The sequence below is a fragment of the Bufo bufo genome, chromosome 5 (assembly GCF_905171765.1).
Source record: "Bufo bufo chromosome 5, aBufBuf1.1, whole genome shotgun sequence".
NCBI lineage: Eukaryota > Metazoa > Chordata > Amphibia > Anura > Bufonidae > Bufo > Bufo bufo.
In genome coordinates this window covers 201,455,832-201,468,922 of record NC_053393.1, presented here as the reverse complement: position 1 = coordinate 201,468,922, position 13,091 = coordinate 201,455,832, and the positions used below count along the sequence as shown (strand labels likewise).

The window sequence follows — 13,091 nt, the reverse complement described above, 5'->3', positions numbered from 1 at the left end:
CAGGTACTGGCCCGAGGTCATCATTTCAACTTGAAGATCCTCCTGGTCTTTGTAAACCCTCATAACCTCAGATCTCATATTACTGGTGGTTTACTGTATCCAAGGACATCCGGAATTTTGCGACTGCCTTTACTTCTTGTGCCCAAAACAAGATATTAAAGCTAAGGTCCATAGGATTCCTTCTCCCATTACCTTTGCCAGGAGTCCCGTGGCAGCATATGGTTTTGGTCCATATGGTTATGGATTTCTTTACTTTCTTCCTCTGGCAGATTGATTCTCAAAGATGGTCCACTTCTTATCCCTACCTGGACTTTCTTCTGACAGTCAACTAGCTAAGTTATTAGGGGAACAGACCGTATTTTTCATCTCCATTACCTTTGCACATTGTGTTTGACCAAGGAGTACAAATTACATCCAAGTTGTGGAGAGCTTTTTGTAAACTACTGGACATCAAATTGGATTTCTCTTCTGCTTACCATCTGCAAACCAATGGACAGCCATTCTAGTGAATTCACAAGTAAGGCTCCCTTCTTCATTCTTCATAAACTATGGATTCCCTTTCCTGTGATTGTTTTCTCTGGGGTGTTAGCAGCAGACTCCTCTGTTCAAAAACTTCACTTATATTTGGTAGGAGAGTTCTTCAGATCTCAGTTTGGATTAAGAAGAGTGCTGACTGAAAACATAGGTCCCCACCTAATTTCTCTCCAGGAGACAAGGTCTGGCTATCTTCTAAGAAAATCAGACTCAAGGTACCCTCGTATAAGTTGGCACCTCGATTCTTTGGTCCATTCAAGGTGCCTAAGCAATTGTACCAGGTTTGTTATAAATTGCATCATCTAGCCTCTCTATAAATACCAAGTTTATTTCAAGTCTCTCTCCTTAAGCCAATTGATCTCAATCAGTATTCCAGACATCCAGCTCCTGCTTCTTCTCCGGTCAGCTCTCAAGGTGTGTGTGAGGTTAAGAACAATTTTAACATGAAGAGAATTACAGGTAAAAACTTTACTAGAAAGATTTTGGCCCTGGGAGTCCTCTGAAAACATTGATACTCCTGCCCTACTGACAAATGTGCAAATGTGTCACTCCGCCCAGCAAGGAGAGAGGGAGAGCGTGCACCCACTAGTTTGCCACCCAAGCCCCAGTCCCTGCCTACTTGCACTTACCCATCCTAGGCGATGGAGCGCAACTGGGCGGCGATCCCTAACTTGAGTAAGTGCGGGAGGGACAGAGAAAAGCAGAGACAGGCAACGGGCGGCGACAGGAGCGTACAGCAGTCGGAAGGGTCAACAAACTAGCAAAGGTCACAACGAGAGTTCACGTCAAACTACGAGGGAGATGCAAAGACAATACCAATAACAAGCCGGAGGTCAAACCTGGAGGTCGCGTCAAAGTACAAGGGAGAAGCAGGAGCGTGGTCAAATAACTAGCCGTCGGTCAAATTCAAGAGCAATGGAGCAGAGTATCAAGAGCCTATATAAACAATATCACAGGCAACCTGTGGCCAGCAGGTTAGTGGATGAAGATTATCTGCTATGATGTCTCCCATACACAGCACACACAGAGAAGATCATGCTCTCCTATCTCCTATCTAGAGATCATTATACAGCAGTACGAAGCAATATAAAGGAGTTGTACTGAATACTCACATCAATCTTTTTGTTCTTCTACCATTCACATTAAGACAATTTGCTTTTAATTCTGGTGGAGGATATTTGTTTATTGACACTGTAAATAAAAACAACATATACACATGTAAGAATAGTATTGTAAAAATTGTTTATAAAGCTGGCAATAAATTTGGCACCCACATTCTTATACATATTTCATCTTCTAATGTCCTTAGCCAATACCTGCGCTTGGCTCAAAAAACTGTATAAAAAAATGACATGTTATTTTAGCTTGTTTTAGTAGGCTGTTATGTGGCCACATTTTAGTGTCCAAAATATGGCCACAATTGCATTGGGACCTCCTGTATTGTAGCTGGCCAGCTAGGACCTGTCCTAGGTTGCTAGTATAGCTTATATGTGTATACAGCTAGACCTGCCAATAGCCTTAATACCGTTCCCATGTTTATGTGTTAAAGACAAAAGCAGAGTAATTTACTGTGACTTCATGTTTTGGATGTCATATAACTGTTATATATTGTGTTCACAGAAGCAGAAAAAGATAATATGCCTTTTAGATTCATTTTGTAATGTCAGGTATGCTCAGTGACACAGCAGAAACAACAGAAAGCATAGTGTTAATCTGTTATTGCTGGGCAGAAGTCTAGACCAATCACAGCCAGCTTCTCACACAGCAAGAGTTTTCACCAATCACAGCCAGCCTCACACACAGCCTGTCTGGGAATTCCCCTAGCAGGAGCTGCTGGAATCATTATTCACCAGAGACAGGAACTGAAGAGACATTCACTCCACTGAGAGCTGTTTTCTGGGAACAAGAGGCAAAAACAGGTAGTTAAAACAGTTATATAATGTTCATATTAGTATTGTGTTTAGAACTGTATACTGAACTAGATATATATGTGTTTACTTACAGTTCCACCAATTGCAACCATACAATTGCAAATACAAATTGCAAGCATTTAGATTCCATATTGCAATACAAATTGCATACAACCATACCAGATCATACTCAACCAATCTGCAAATAGTTACTGCAAACTACAAACCCAGTTTAGCCAGTAAAACTGTTAAATCTCAGATATACCTCCCAGAGAGATCATAAAGTGATTAAATAACTTAAAGTGAGAGTACAGATACTCAAGAGTGAAATATATCCACCATTTTATGTTAAATGATAAGATTGAACACTTGAACCACCATCTTATGCATACCACCATTTTGTGATATATTTTCAACACGTGTAATGTACATGGACTATCTGCTGCGGAGGCGGCAGTGTTATATGAAGAAAAGTTGAAGTTAATAAAGAAGCTATTTCAAGCATTTGGTGTGATCTTTAAACCTACAGTTTCCATAGAACAGCGCTAGAGGAATTACAGAGTAATATACAGTCTGGTTAGACTAAAAATCTGAGATATTAAAATTCTTCTAATGCCACAGCGCAAAAAGCACTTCATAGTGCTGCGCCTGCCACATGTATTCCTAGTGAACCAAATTTCCCTCACTAAAGAAGATTATAGAAATCTAAATTCTAAATTCTTTCAGTAGAAATAATGTAGGTCTCTGTATTGAGGTTGGCAGCAAATTATGGTCATCAGAAAACTGCCTAAATTCATAATTGTTGTTACACTAGACAACTACTTTTTCTGCACATTATTGTTCTAAAAATACACTCGCAGGAAAAATATGTTTAATAAGGCCATTTCTGGCCTTCAGAAATGGTTTTATTTTTGCATTTCATGCAGAAATATGTGGTCTTGTTTTTGTGGAACAAGTTGTAGTTGTCTGCATGTACCATTTTGAGTTACATATTGTAATTAGAAATGAATTAATTTCTCAAAAATTCGATCCGGATTATAACGGCGAATCACGTTATAAAACAGCTATTTCCTGGCTGCAGAGAGCCTGTATAGTGGTGTAGAACACTGTGCCTTGCAGTAACATGCATAGGAAGTCTGCTTTGGTAGTAAAACAATACTGTGAGTCAGTACATGACAGGCGTTTCTCTTAGAATCACTGCACACTTCACTTATTTGGGCAGTTACAGGGCCAAAACTGACCAAATAACTTAAGTGTGAACTCGGCCTTACAGGTCGATGTTAGAGCCAGGTATAAAGAACCGTGCAGAGGCCCAAGATCCTACTGTAGCGTGAAAGAGCGCACTCCTTTTACACCGCTGTCAGCTGATTCCACAAAGATGTCTACAACCTGTTCTGTTGCTGATACAAGTAGAGCTTCCCTGACAGAGTGGAGAGGGTGACAGAAGTAAGTTTGCGTTGACGTCACTGATTATTTTGCCCTTCCTCTGATCCGTCAGAACAATAACCCCCAAAATAATGGATCCTGTCTGTTGAGCATCCGCCTTCACTTGGTCAGCATTTGGTCAGTAATCCATCAGTATTGCTAAAGCCCAGAAAAACAGGAGTGGATCCAAAACTGAGATAATACATAAATGGAATATTTGCATGTCTTCTGTGTTTTGTACCCACACCTGCTAACAAATCATAAGCCAATTCTGATGATACCATAAAGGCCTTACAGATGCTACACAGACAGGATCTGTGCATAATATTTTTCCTTCCATCTGACAGATCAGAAGTAGGGTCAAATAAATGATGATGTCAATCAGGCCAAAAAGGCAAAATAGTGGCCCAGTCATGGAGTAAGTAGGGTGGGAGAACAGCTTGAGAAGTCAACAGAGTGGCCGAATGACATAGTGTTGAGGTAGCAGCAACATAAGGAGACCAAAGATTGGCCCAGTGACCGTGGGGAGGTGGCAGCAGCATCAGGAGGCCACAGAGTGGCACATTTCCATAATGTTGAGGTGGCAGCAGCATAAAGAAGAAACAAAGTGGCCCAGTGACATAGTGTTGAGTTAGCAGCAGCATGAGGAAGCCACATACTGGCAAGGTGACATAGTGTTGAGGTGGCAGCAGCAGCTTAAAGGAGGCCACCGAGTGGCCTAGTGACATAGTTTTGATTTAGCAGCAGCATGAGAAGACCACAGAGTGGCAAGGTGACATAGTGTGGAGGTGGCAGCAGAAGCATAATGAGGCCACAGAGTGGGAAGTTGACATAGTGTGGACGCAGCAGCAGAAGTATAAGGAGGCCACAGAGTGGCAAATTGACATAGTGTGGAGGTGGCAGCAGCAGCAGCATGCGGAGGCTACAGAGAGGCAAGGAGACATAGTGTGGAGGTGGAAGCAGCAGCATGAGGAGGCCATAGAGTGGCCCAGTGACATAGTGTTCATTTAGTAGCAGCATGAGGAGGCCACAGAGTAGCAAGGTGACATAGTGTGAAGGTGTCAGCAGCAGCAGCATGAGGAGACCACAGAGTGCCAAGGTGACATAGTGTGGAGGTGGCAGAATCAACAGCATGAGGATGCCACAGAGTGGCAAGGTGACATAGTGTGGAGGTCGCAGCAGCAGAAGAATGAGGAGGCCACAGAGTGGCAAGGTTACATAGCGTGGAGGTGGCAGCAGCAGCATGAGGAGGCCACAGTGTAGCACATTGACAGAGTGTGGAGGGGGCAGCAGCATAAGGAGACCACAGAGTGGCAAGGTGACATAGTGTGGAGGTGGCAGCAGCAGCATGAGGAGGCCACAGAGTGGCCCAGTGACATAGTGTTGATTTAGCAGCAGCAGCATGAGGAGGCCACAGAGTGCAAGTTGACATAATGTGGAGGTGGTAGCAGCAGCATGAGGAGGCCACAGAGTGGCAAGGTAACATAGTGTGGAGGTGGCAGCAACAACATGAGGAGGCCACAGAGTGGCAAGTTGACATAGTGTGGAGGTGGCAGCAGCAGCAGCATGAGGAGGCCACAGAGTGGAAAGGTGACATAGTATGGAGGTGGCAGCAGCATGAGGAGGCCACAGAGTGGCCCAGTGACATAATGTTGATTTAGTAGCTTCATGAGGAGGCCACAGAGTAGCAAGGTGATATAGTGTGAAGGTGTCAGCAGCAGCAGCATGAGGAGACCACAGAGTGGCAAGGTGACATAGTGTGGAGGTGGCAGAATCAACAGCATGAGGATGCCACAGAGTGGCAAGGTGACATAGTGTGGAGGTGGGAGCAGCAGCATGATGAGGCCACAGTGTAGCACATTGACATAGTGTTGATTTAGCAGCAGCATCACAGAGTGGCAACGTGACATAGTGTGGAGATGGCAGCAGCACCATGAGGAGGCCACGGAGTGGCCCAGTGACATAGTGTTGATTTAGCAGCAGCATGAGGAGACCACAGAGTGGCAAGGTGACATAGTGTGGAGGTGGCAGCAGCAGCATGAGGAGGCCACAGTGTAGCACATTGACAGAGTGTGGAGGTGGCAGCAGCATAAGGAGACCACAGAGTGGAAAGGTGACATAGTGTGGAGGTGGCAGCAGCAGCATGAGGAGGCCACAGAGTGCAAGTTGACATAGTGTGAAGGTGGTAGCAGCAGCATGAGAAGGCCACAGAGTGGCAAGGTAACATAGTGTGGAGGTGGCAGCAACAACATGAGGAGGCCACCGAGTGGCAAGTTGACATAGTGTGGAGGTGGCAGCAGCAGCAGCATGAGGAGGCCACAGAGTGGAAAGGTGACATAGTGTGGAGGTGGCAGCAGCATGAGGAGGCCATAGAGTAGCAAGGTGACATAGTGTGGAAATGTCAGCACCAGCAGCATGAGGAGACCACAAAGTGGCAAGGTAACATAGTGTGGAGGTGGCAGCAGCAACATGAGGAGGCCACAGAGCGGAAAGGTGTCACCGCTAGTTCTGTGAAAAGGTCTGTTAGACGTTCTTCTCTACCTCTTGCATGACATTCTTTGTTTTAGTTTCACTTTGTCATCTCCTTTCCTTCTCCCAGCTGTCACCTATTTACACTAATTGTCTCCCTTTATATTCCCTCCCATACTGCCTCACTTTGCGGTTTATACTTCTTCCTGGATGAGTTGTTCACTGCTGAAGTCTTTTTCCTTTATTTGTGTTTCCTTGCTGGCTTGATTCTAGGTGACCCTGACTCCATCCGTATTAAGTGCAGGGAGCCGGTGGTCGTGTCCCCTCACTATTATAGGGTTTTCAGGTGTCACACAGTATTAGGTACGTGGGCATGCAATCGTCTACCATAAAGACCTTTGCATGGGCATAGCAGTCAGGGAGAGCTCTAGGGGTTTTATAGGGCTCACCCATATGCTCCTTAGTTTGGGATCAAGCCAGTCGGATGTTTATTTATAAGTTCCAGCTTTCTGCAACACCATCCGTGACAAAAGGTGACATAGTGTGGAGGTGGCAGCAGCATGAGGAGGCCACAGGGTGGCCTAGTGACATAGTGTTGATTTAGCAGCAGCATGAGGAGGCCACAGAGTGGCAAGTTGACATAGTGTGGAGGTGGCAGCAGCAGCAGCATGAGGAGGCCATAGAGTGGCCCAGTGACATAGTGTTGATTTAGCAGCAGCATGGGGAGGTCACAGAGTAGCAAGGTGACATAGTGTGAAGGTGTCAGCAGCAGCAGCAGCAGCATGAGGAGACCACATAGTGGCAAGGTAACAGTGTGGAGGTTGCAGAATCAGCAGCATGAGCAGGCCACAGAGTGGCAAGGTGACATAGTGTGGAGGTGGCAGCAGCAGAAGCATGAGGAGGACTTAGAGTGGCAAGGTGACATAGTGTGGAGGTGGCAGCAGCAGCAGCATGAGGAGGCCACAGTGTAGCACATTGACAGAGTGTGGAGGTGGCAGCAGCATAAGGAGACCACAGAGTGGCAAGATGACATAGTGTGGAGGTGGCAGCAGCAGCAGCAGCACCATGAGGAGGCCACAGAGTGGCCCAGTGACAGTGTTGATTTAGCAGCAGCATGAGGAGGCCACAGAGTGGCAAGTTGACATAGTATGGAGGTGGCAGCAGCAGCAGCGTGAGGAGGCCACAGAGTGGCAAGGTTGACACAGTGTGGAGGTGGCAGCAGCAACAGCAGCATTATCAGGCCTTAGTGTGGCCCAGTAACATAGTGTTGATTTAGCAGCAGCATGAGGAGGCCACAGAGTAGCAAGGTGACATAGTGTGGAGGTGGCATTAGCAGAAGCATGAGGAGGCCTTAGAGTGGCAAGGTGACATAGTGTGGAGGTGGCAGCAGCAGCAGCATGAGGAGGCCACAGTGTAGCACATTGACAGAGTGTGGAGGTGGCAGCAGCATAAGGAGACCACAGAGTGGCAAGGTGACATAGTGTTGATTTAGAAGCAGCATGAGGAGACCACAGAGTGGCAAGGTTGACAGTGTGGAGGTGGCAGCAGCAACAGGCCTTAGTGTGGCCCAGTGACATAGTGTTGATTTAGCAGCAGCATGAGGAGGCCACAGAGTAGCAAGGTGACAGTGTGGAGATGTCAGCAGCAGTAGCATGAGGAGGCCACAGACTGGCAAGGTGACATAGTGTGGAGGTGGCAGAAGCAGCTTGAGGAGGCCACAGAGTGGCAAGGTGACATAGTGTGGAGGTGGCAGCAGCATGAGGAGGCCATAGAGTGGCACAATGACAGAGTGGTGAGGTGGCAGCAGCATCGGGAGATCACAAAGTTACCCGGTGACAGAGTGGGGAGGTGGTTGGCAATAACATTACCCGCTGACGATGGTGGGTGTAAGAAGGAGCACTTGGCATCAGATGTGTGGCATCAGGTGGGAGGCAGTATCAGAATAGTAGCTGAGGCCGGTAGCCAGAGGAAAACGATCTGTTTTGTCAAGGTTTGGGTGAAGCAGCTTGGAAGATCTAATCTGATGCATCAGGCATTGGTGGGTTGAAATCCTGGCTGATCCATGCCTGATTCATCTTGACAAAGGTCAGTCTCTCCACAATTTGGGTGGACAGGCGAGTTCTCCTGGCCCCTACTGCACTAAATACTCGCTCTGATTCCACACTACTGGCCGGACAGAACTGCTTTTCCAGGGCAAACTCGGCCAGTTGTGGCCACAAATCCAGTGTGGCTGCCCAGTAGTCCAGTGGATCATCAATGTGGGGTGGCAGGGTGCTGTTCAAGTTTGCCACCACCTGCTGGTTCAGATTCTGCTCCAGGTCTAGCTGCTGCTGCTGGTGAGTACTTTCTTTACTAGGCGGGTTAAGAAAGCTGCTCATCATCGACTCTAGACTCAAGCTGTTATTGATGGAGCTGGTACTGCTCCTACCCCCCACCCCGACACAGTAGCCATGGCAGTGGAACGAGAGTGCAGAGGGTCATATAGTACCTGCAAGAGGATGGACGATGGCGCAGATAGGCAGCGGACAACTGTGTACATAGGATGTCTCTATAGTAGTTCAGTTTGTCCTCCCTCTCAGCTGTTGTAAAAAAGGCCCCCATTTTGGACCGGTAGCGAGGGTCCAACAAGATGGAGAGCCAGAAGTTATCCCTCTGCGACAATTTGGCTCTCACTACCCAAGCAAGTGAGCATGCAGCGGGCCATTTGCGCATCTCCACTGCATACTGCCACGGCGTGTGGGTCATCTGCCTCATCTTCCTCATCTCCCTCTTGCTCCTCCGGCTGCTCCTGCTCCTCCTCTCCTGTCACCTTTGTAGGAAAACCACCCATTTCGCTACACATTGCTTGTGCTCCAATATCCTCCTCCTCCTCCAGTTCAGCCCGCACAGGGCTCATGTGGCTGTGAGATGTAGGCGCCACGTCTCCAGTCCCCTGACCAGCCAGATCTACCAGCATCTGTTTCAGGATATGAAGCAGTGGAATGATGTTGTTCATCCCGTAGTCCTGGCAACTGACAAATAATGTGGCCTCCTCAAAGGGCCTGAGCAAATGGTAGGTGTCACACATGAGCTGCCACTGGCTGACATCAAAGTTACATAGGGGAGTACTCCTATCCGCTTGGATCATCAAGAAATCGTTTATGGCTTTTCTCTGTTCATATAATCGGTCCAACATATGGAGGGTGGAATTCCAACGGGTGGGGGACCCCATTCTGCGGCTGCAACCCAAGGAGCATGTGCTTGGCGGTGTACCAGTGGCTGAAGTGCATGCACAAGTTTCCTAGCCATTTTTAGGATGCCTTGCAGATGGGTGGAAGACTTCAGAAACAGCTTGACAACCAAATTGAACACTTGTGCAATGCAGGGAGCACGGCTCAGCCCTTCTTGACGCAGCTGCGACACCATGTTCTTCCAGTTGTCGGTCACCATGGTTCTGATTTAGAGTTGTCGGGGAGAAAGCCAGGATTCAATTTCTTGGTGAAGGACACGGAGCAATTCCTTCCCCGTGTAACTGAGTTTGCCCAGGCAAACGAGGTGCAGAACAGCGTGACAAGGTTGTGCCCTGCGCATGTGGTATGCTGGATGAGCACTGTGAATTGTCCCTGCAGTGGAGGCTGAGGACACGATGGAGGATGAGGAGGCAGAGGAGGACATTGTCGCAGGACCAACGGCATGAGAACGTAGAGACGGAATCGGAGTCACCTGGCCAAGTTGCTGGTTTGGCTGGGCAGGAACAACATTTACCCGTAAAGGACATATATTGTCCTTGACAGTAGTTACAGCTGCACACATCAGCGCTGCCGTGCACTTTGGCAGACACCGACAGGCTCAAGGGCTGGCAAATCTTCTGTTCTACATATTTGTGCAGGGCTGGTACTGCCTTTTTGGTAACAAAATGATGACTTGGGACTCTACGCCTCGGCTCGACACAAGTCATCTGTTCTCTGGAAGGTGCAGAGTCCACCACTTGAAATGGTAAGGGCTGCAGCAACAGCAACTTGGCAAGGAGTACTTGAAGCTTCTGCGCCGTTGGATGAGTGTTCGCAGACTGTTGTCTCTTGGAAATCGCTTCGGTGATCGATTGTTGATGGAATGACTGATGAGGAGTAGGAGAGTGAGGAGCAGGTGCATAAAGACCAGTAGATGATGGGAAGGACAGACAGCATCCTTAGGCTGAGGTGGTGAAGCCTTGACTGCCTGAAATCGGGTGCATGCCACTGGGTGATGGAGTGGTTGCTACAGCAGGCTGGACCACCACATTGGAGCCACGGTTCTCCCAGGCCACTTAATGGTAACACTGCATATGTTAATGCAGGGCCGTGGTGCCAACATTGTCACTCTGCCCATGCTTTACATTCTGCCTACAGATTCGGCAAATGGCCATGTTCACCTCCTCTGGCCGGCTTAACAAAAAACTGCCATACCGCCGGGTAGGTAATTTTAACCCCAACACTACGCACTGACTGACGGCTACGTCGCTGCCTCCTTGAACTCCTGCACCACTACTTTCCGGGCAGGTAGGCTCCTGTGAAGCGAGTGGTCTACCCCGGGCAAGTTTGGCTCCCGACCTCCCACTGCTGCAACCCTGCTGACTCATGGCCTCACTATAGACTTTCTGGTTCCGCCGCTGCAACCCTCTTCTCCCGATGATGATGAAGCACCTTCGTCACCCTGCTCCCAATTGCGATCGGCTACATCATCATCGAGTACTGTCTGTACGTCACTGATGTCCTCCTCAACGGTCTCTGAGCCAGGAGCCTGACCACTCGCAACACCAGCTCCACGCCACTCTCTTAATCAGTACTTGCCCGCCTACCGGAGAAAGCGGCGGATGTCTTCTCCAAATTTTTGCTGGGCAGTAGCTGCTGACTGTCCTCTAGTAGCTCATCCTCGCTATATAGTGGAGCTCAGCCCGCAGCATATAATACTACTCTGACTGATGGAACAGAAAAGGACAGAGGCAGGTTGAGGACAGGTGAGGGCAAAGGGCCTGCTCCCGGGCCATGCCAACTAAGGGTTGTGTCTGATGAACCGACTGACTCTTGGCTGGGGGTGTCTGATGTCACTTGGGATGAAGTGGATGACCAAGTCAACCATTCAAGAACTGCTGGGTTGCTGGTCAAGACACAACCACTAGCTGACACTGGGCCCTCAGGCCTCTGGAAGTAATCCCTGCTGGAATTACAGAGGTACCATCTATTGCAAACCTGAAAGCAGTAGTATAATGGCAATTTGGATCCCCAGTCAGTGCAGCAAGGTGTAATAGGATTGTTCCTATTACCCAAGCTGTAAACACCCCTATTGAACCCTGTTCTACTTAATACTGTGGAATAATTCCTTCCTATCCTTTCCCTACACTTCTAATGCTCGTTCCCTGAACTTCTATTGAGCAAAATAAAAGTTTTCAAGTCTTTCCTAGCACTGTCCCTAGTGCCTGCTGACGTCTCTCCCCGCACTAAGTACACTGGAAAATGGCTGAATCCAAGTTGGCTGTGGCTATTTATGGGGCTATGACATCACAGGACTGGCTGCTGATTAGCTGCATGCATGACATTGTGGGTGATACCTTATTCCCAGAGTTCTTTGCTCCATGTTCTAACACGTGCAGCAGTCATTTTAGGAAAAAATGTGATTCGTTACCACGAAGCGTGAGGAAATTCGAATTCCACTTGGTCAACTTTGATTCGCTCATCTCTAATTGTAATGTTCACATTTAATTTTCATTTCGGGGGTATAATAATACTGAAACCATAACACAATTTATTTATATATATATATATTTTTTTTTACATTGCTCATTGCCTTGTCATAAGCATGAGCCCCTGTTGAGGCATACCGCTGGCATGCTGTAACAGGCTTTTACAAGACACCGCCATAGAGACCTTTATCTGGTCCCTGGCTATATGCATAGTGCAAAGAAAATAATGTCTGAAAGCACAAAAGCAAAAACACAATGCAATAGCTCTCTGAGAACACAAATAGCAAAGTAAATACACTGCTCAAAAAAATAAAGGGAACACAAAAATAACACATCCTAGATCTGAATTAATTAAATATTCTTCTGAAATACTTTGTTCTTTACATAGTTGAATGTGCTGACAACAAAATCACACAAAAATAAAAAAATGGAAATCAAATTTTTCAACCCATGGAGGTCTGGATTTGGAGTCACACTCAAAATTAAAGTGGAAAAACACACTACAGGCTGATCCAACTTTGATGTAATATCCTTAAAACAAGTCAAAATGAGGGTCAGTAGTGTGTGTGGCCTCCACGTGCCTGTATGACCTCCCTACAATGCCTGTGCAGGCTCCTAATGAGGTGGCGGACAGTCTCCTGAGGGATTTCCTCCCAGACCTGGACTAAAGCATCTGCCAACTCCTGGACAGTCTGTGGTGCAACGTGACATTGGTGGATAGAGCGAGACATGATGTCCCAGATGTGCTCAATTGGATTCAGGTCTGGGGAACGGGCGGGCCAGTCCATAGCATCAATGTCTTCTTCTTGCAGGAACTGCTGACACACTCCAGCCACATGAGGTCTAGCATTGTCTTGCATTAGGAGGAACCCAGGGCCAACCGCACCAGCATATGGTCTCACAAGGGGTCGGTACCTAATGGCAGTCAGGCTACCTCTGGTGAGCACATGGAGGGCTGTGCGGCCCTCCAAAGAAATGCCACCCCACACCATTACTGACCCAATGCCAAACTGGTCATGCTGGAGGATGTTGCAGGCAGCAGAACGTTCTCCACG

At 47.6% G+C, this 13,091-nt stretch overlaps 1 protein-coding gene across 1 annotated transcript in view; it reads right to left on the bottom strand.

Annotated features, from left to right (window-relative positions):
* LOC121002731 (collagen alpha-6(VI) chain-like) overlaps positions 1 to 13,091 on the bottom strand; it is a 300,596-nt gene that overhangs the window by 14,191 nt on the left and 273,314 nt on the right. The window contains exon 38 of the mRNA XM_040434227.1: positions 1,647 to 1,725. Within this exon, the coding sequence (XP_040290161.1) occupies positions 1,647 to 1,725 (79 nt within the window). The remainder of the gene's footprint in view (positions 1 to 1,646; positions 1,726 to 13,091) is intronic.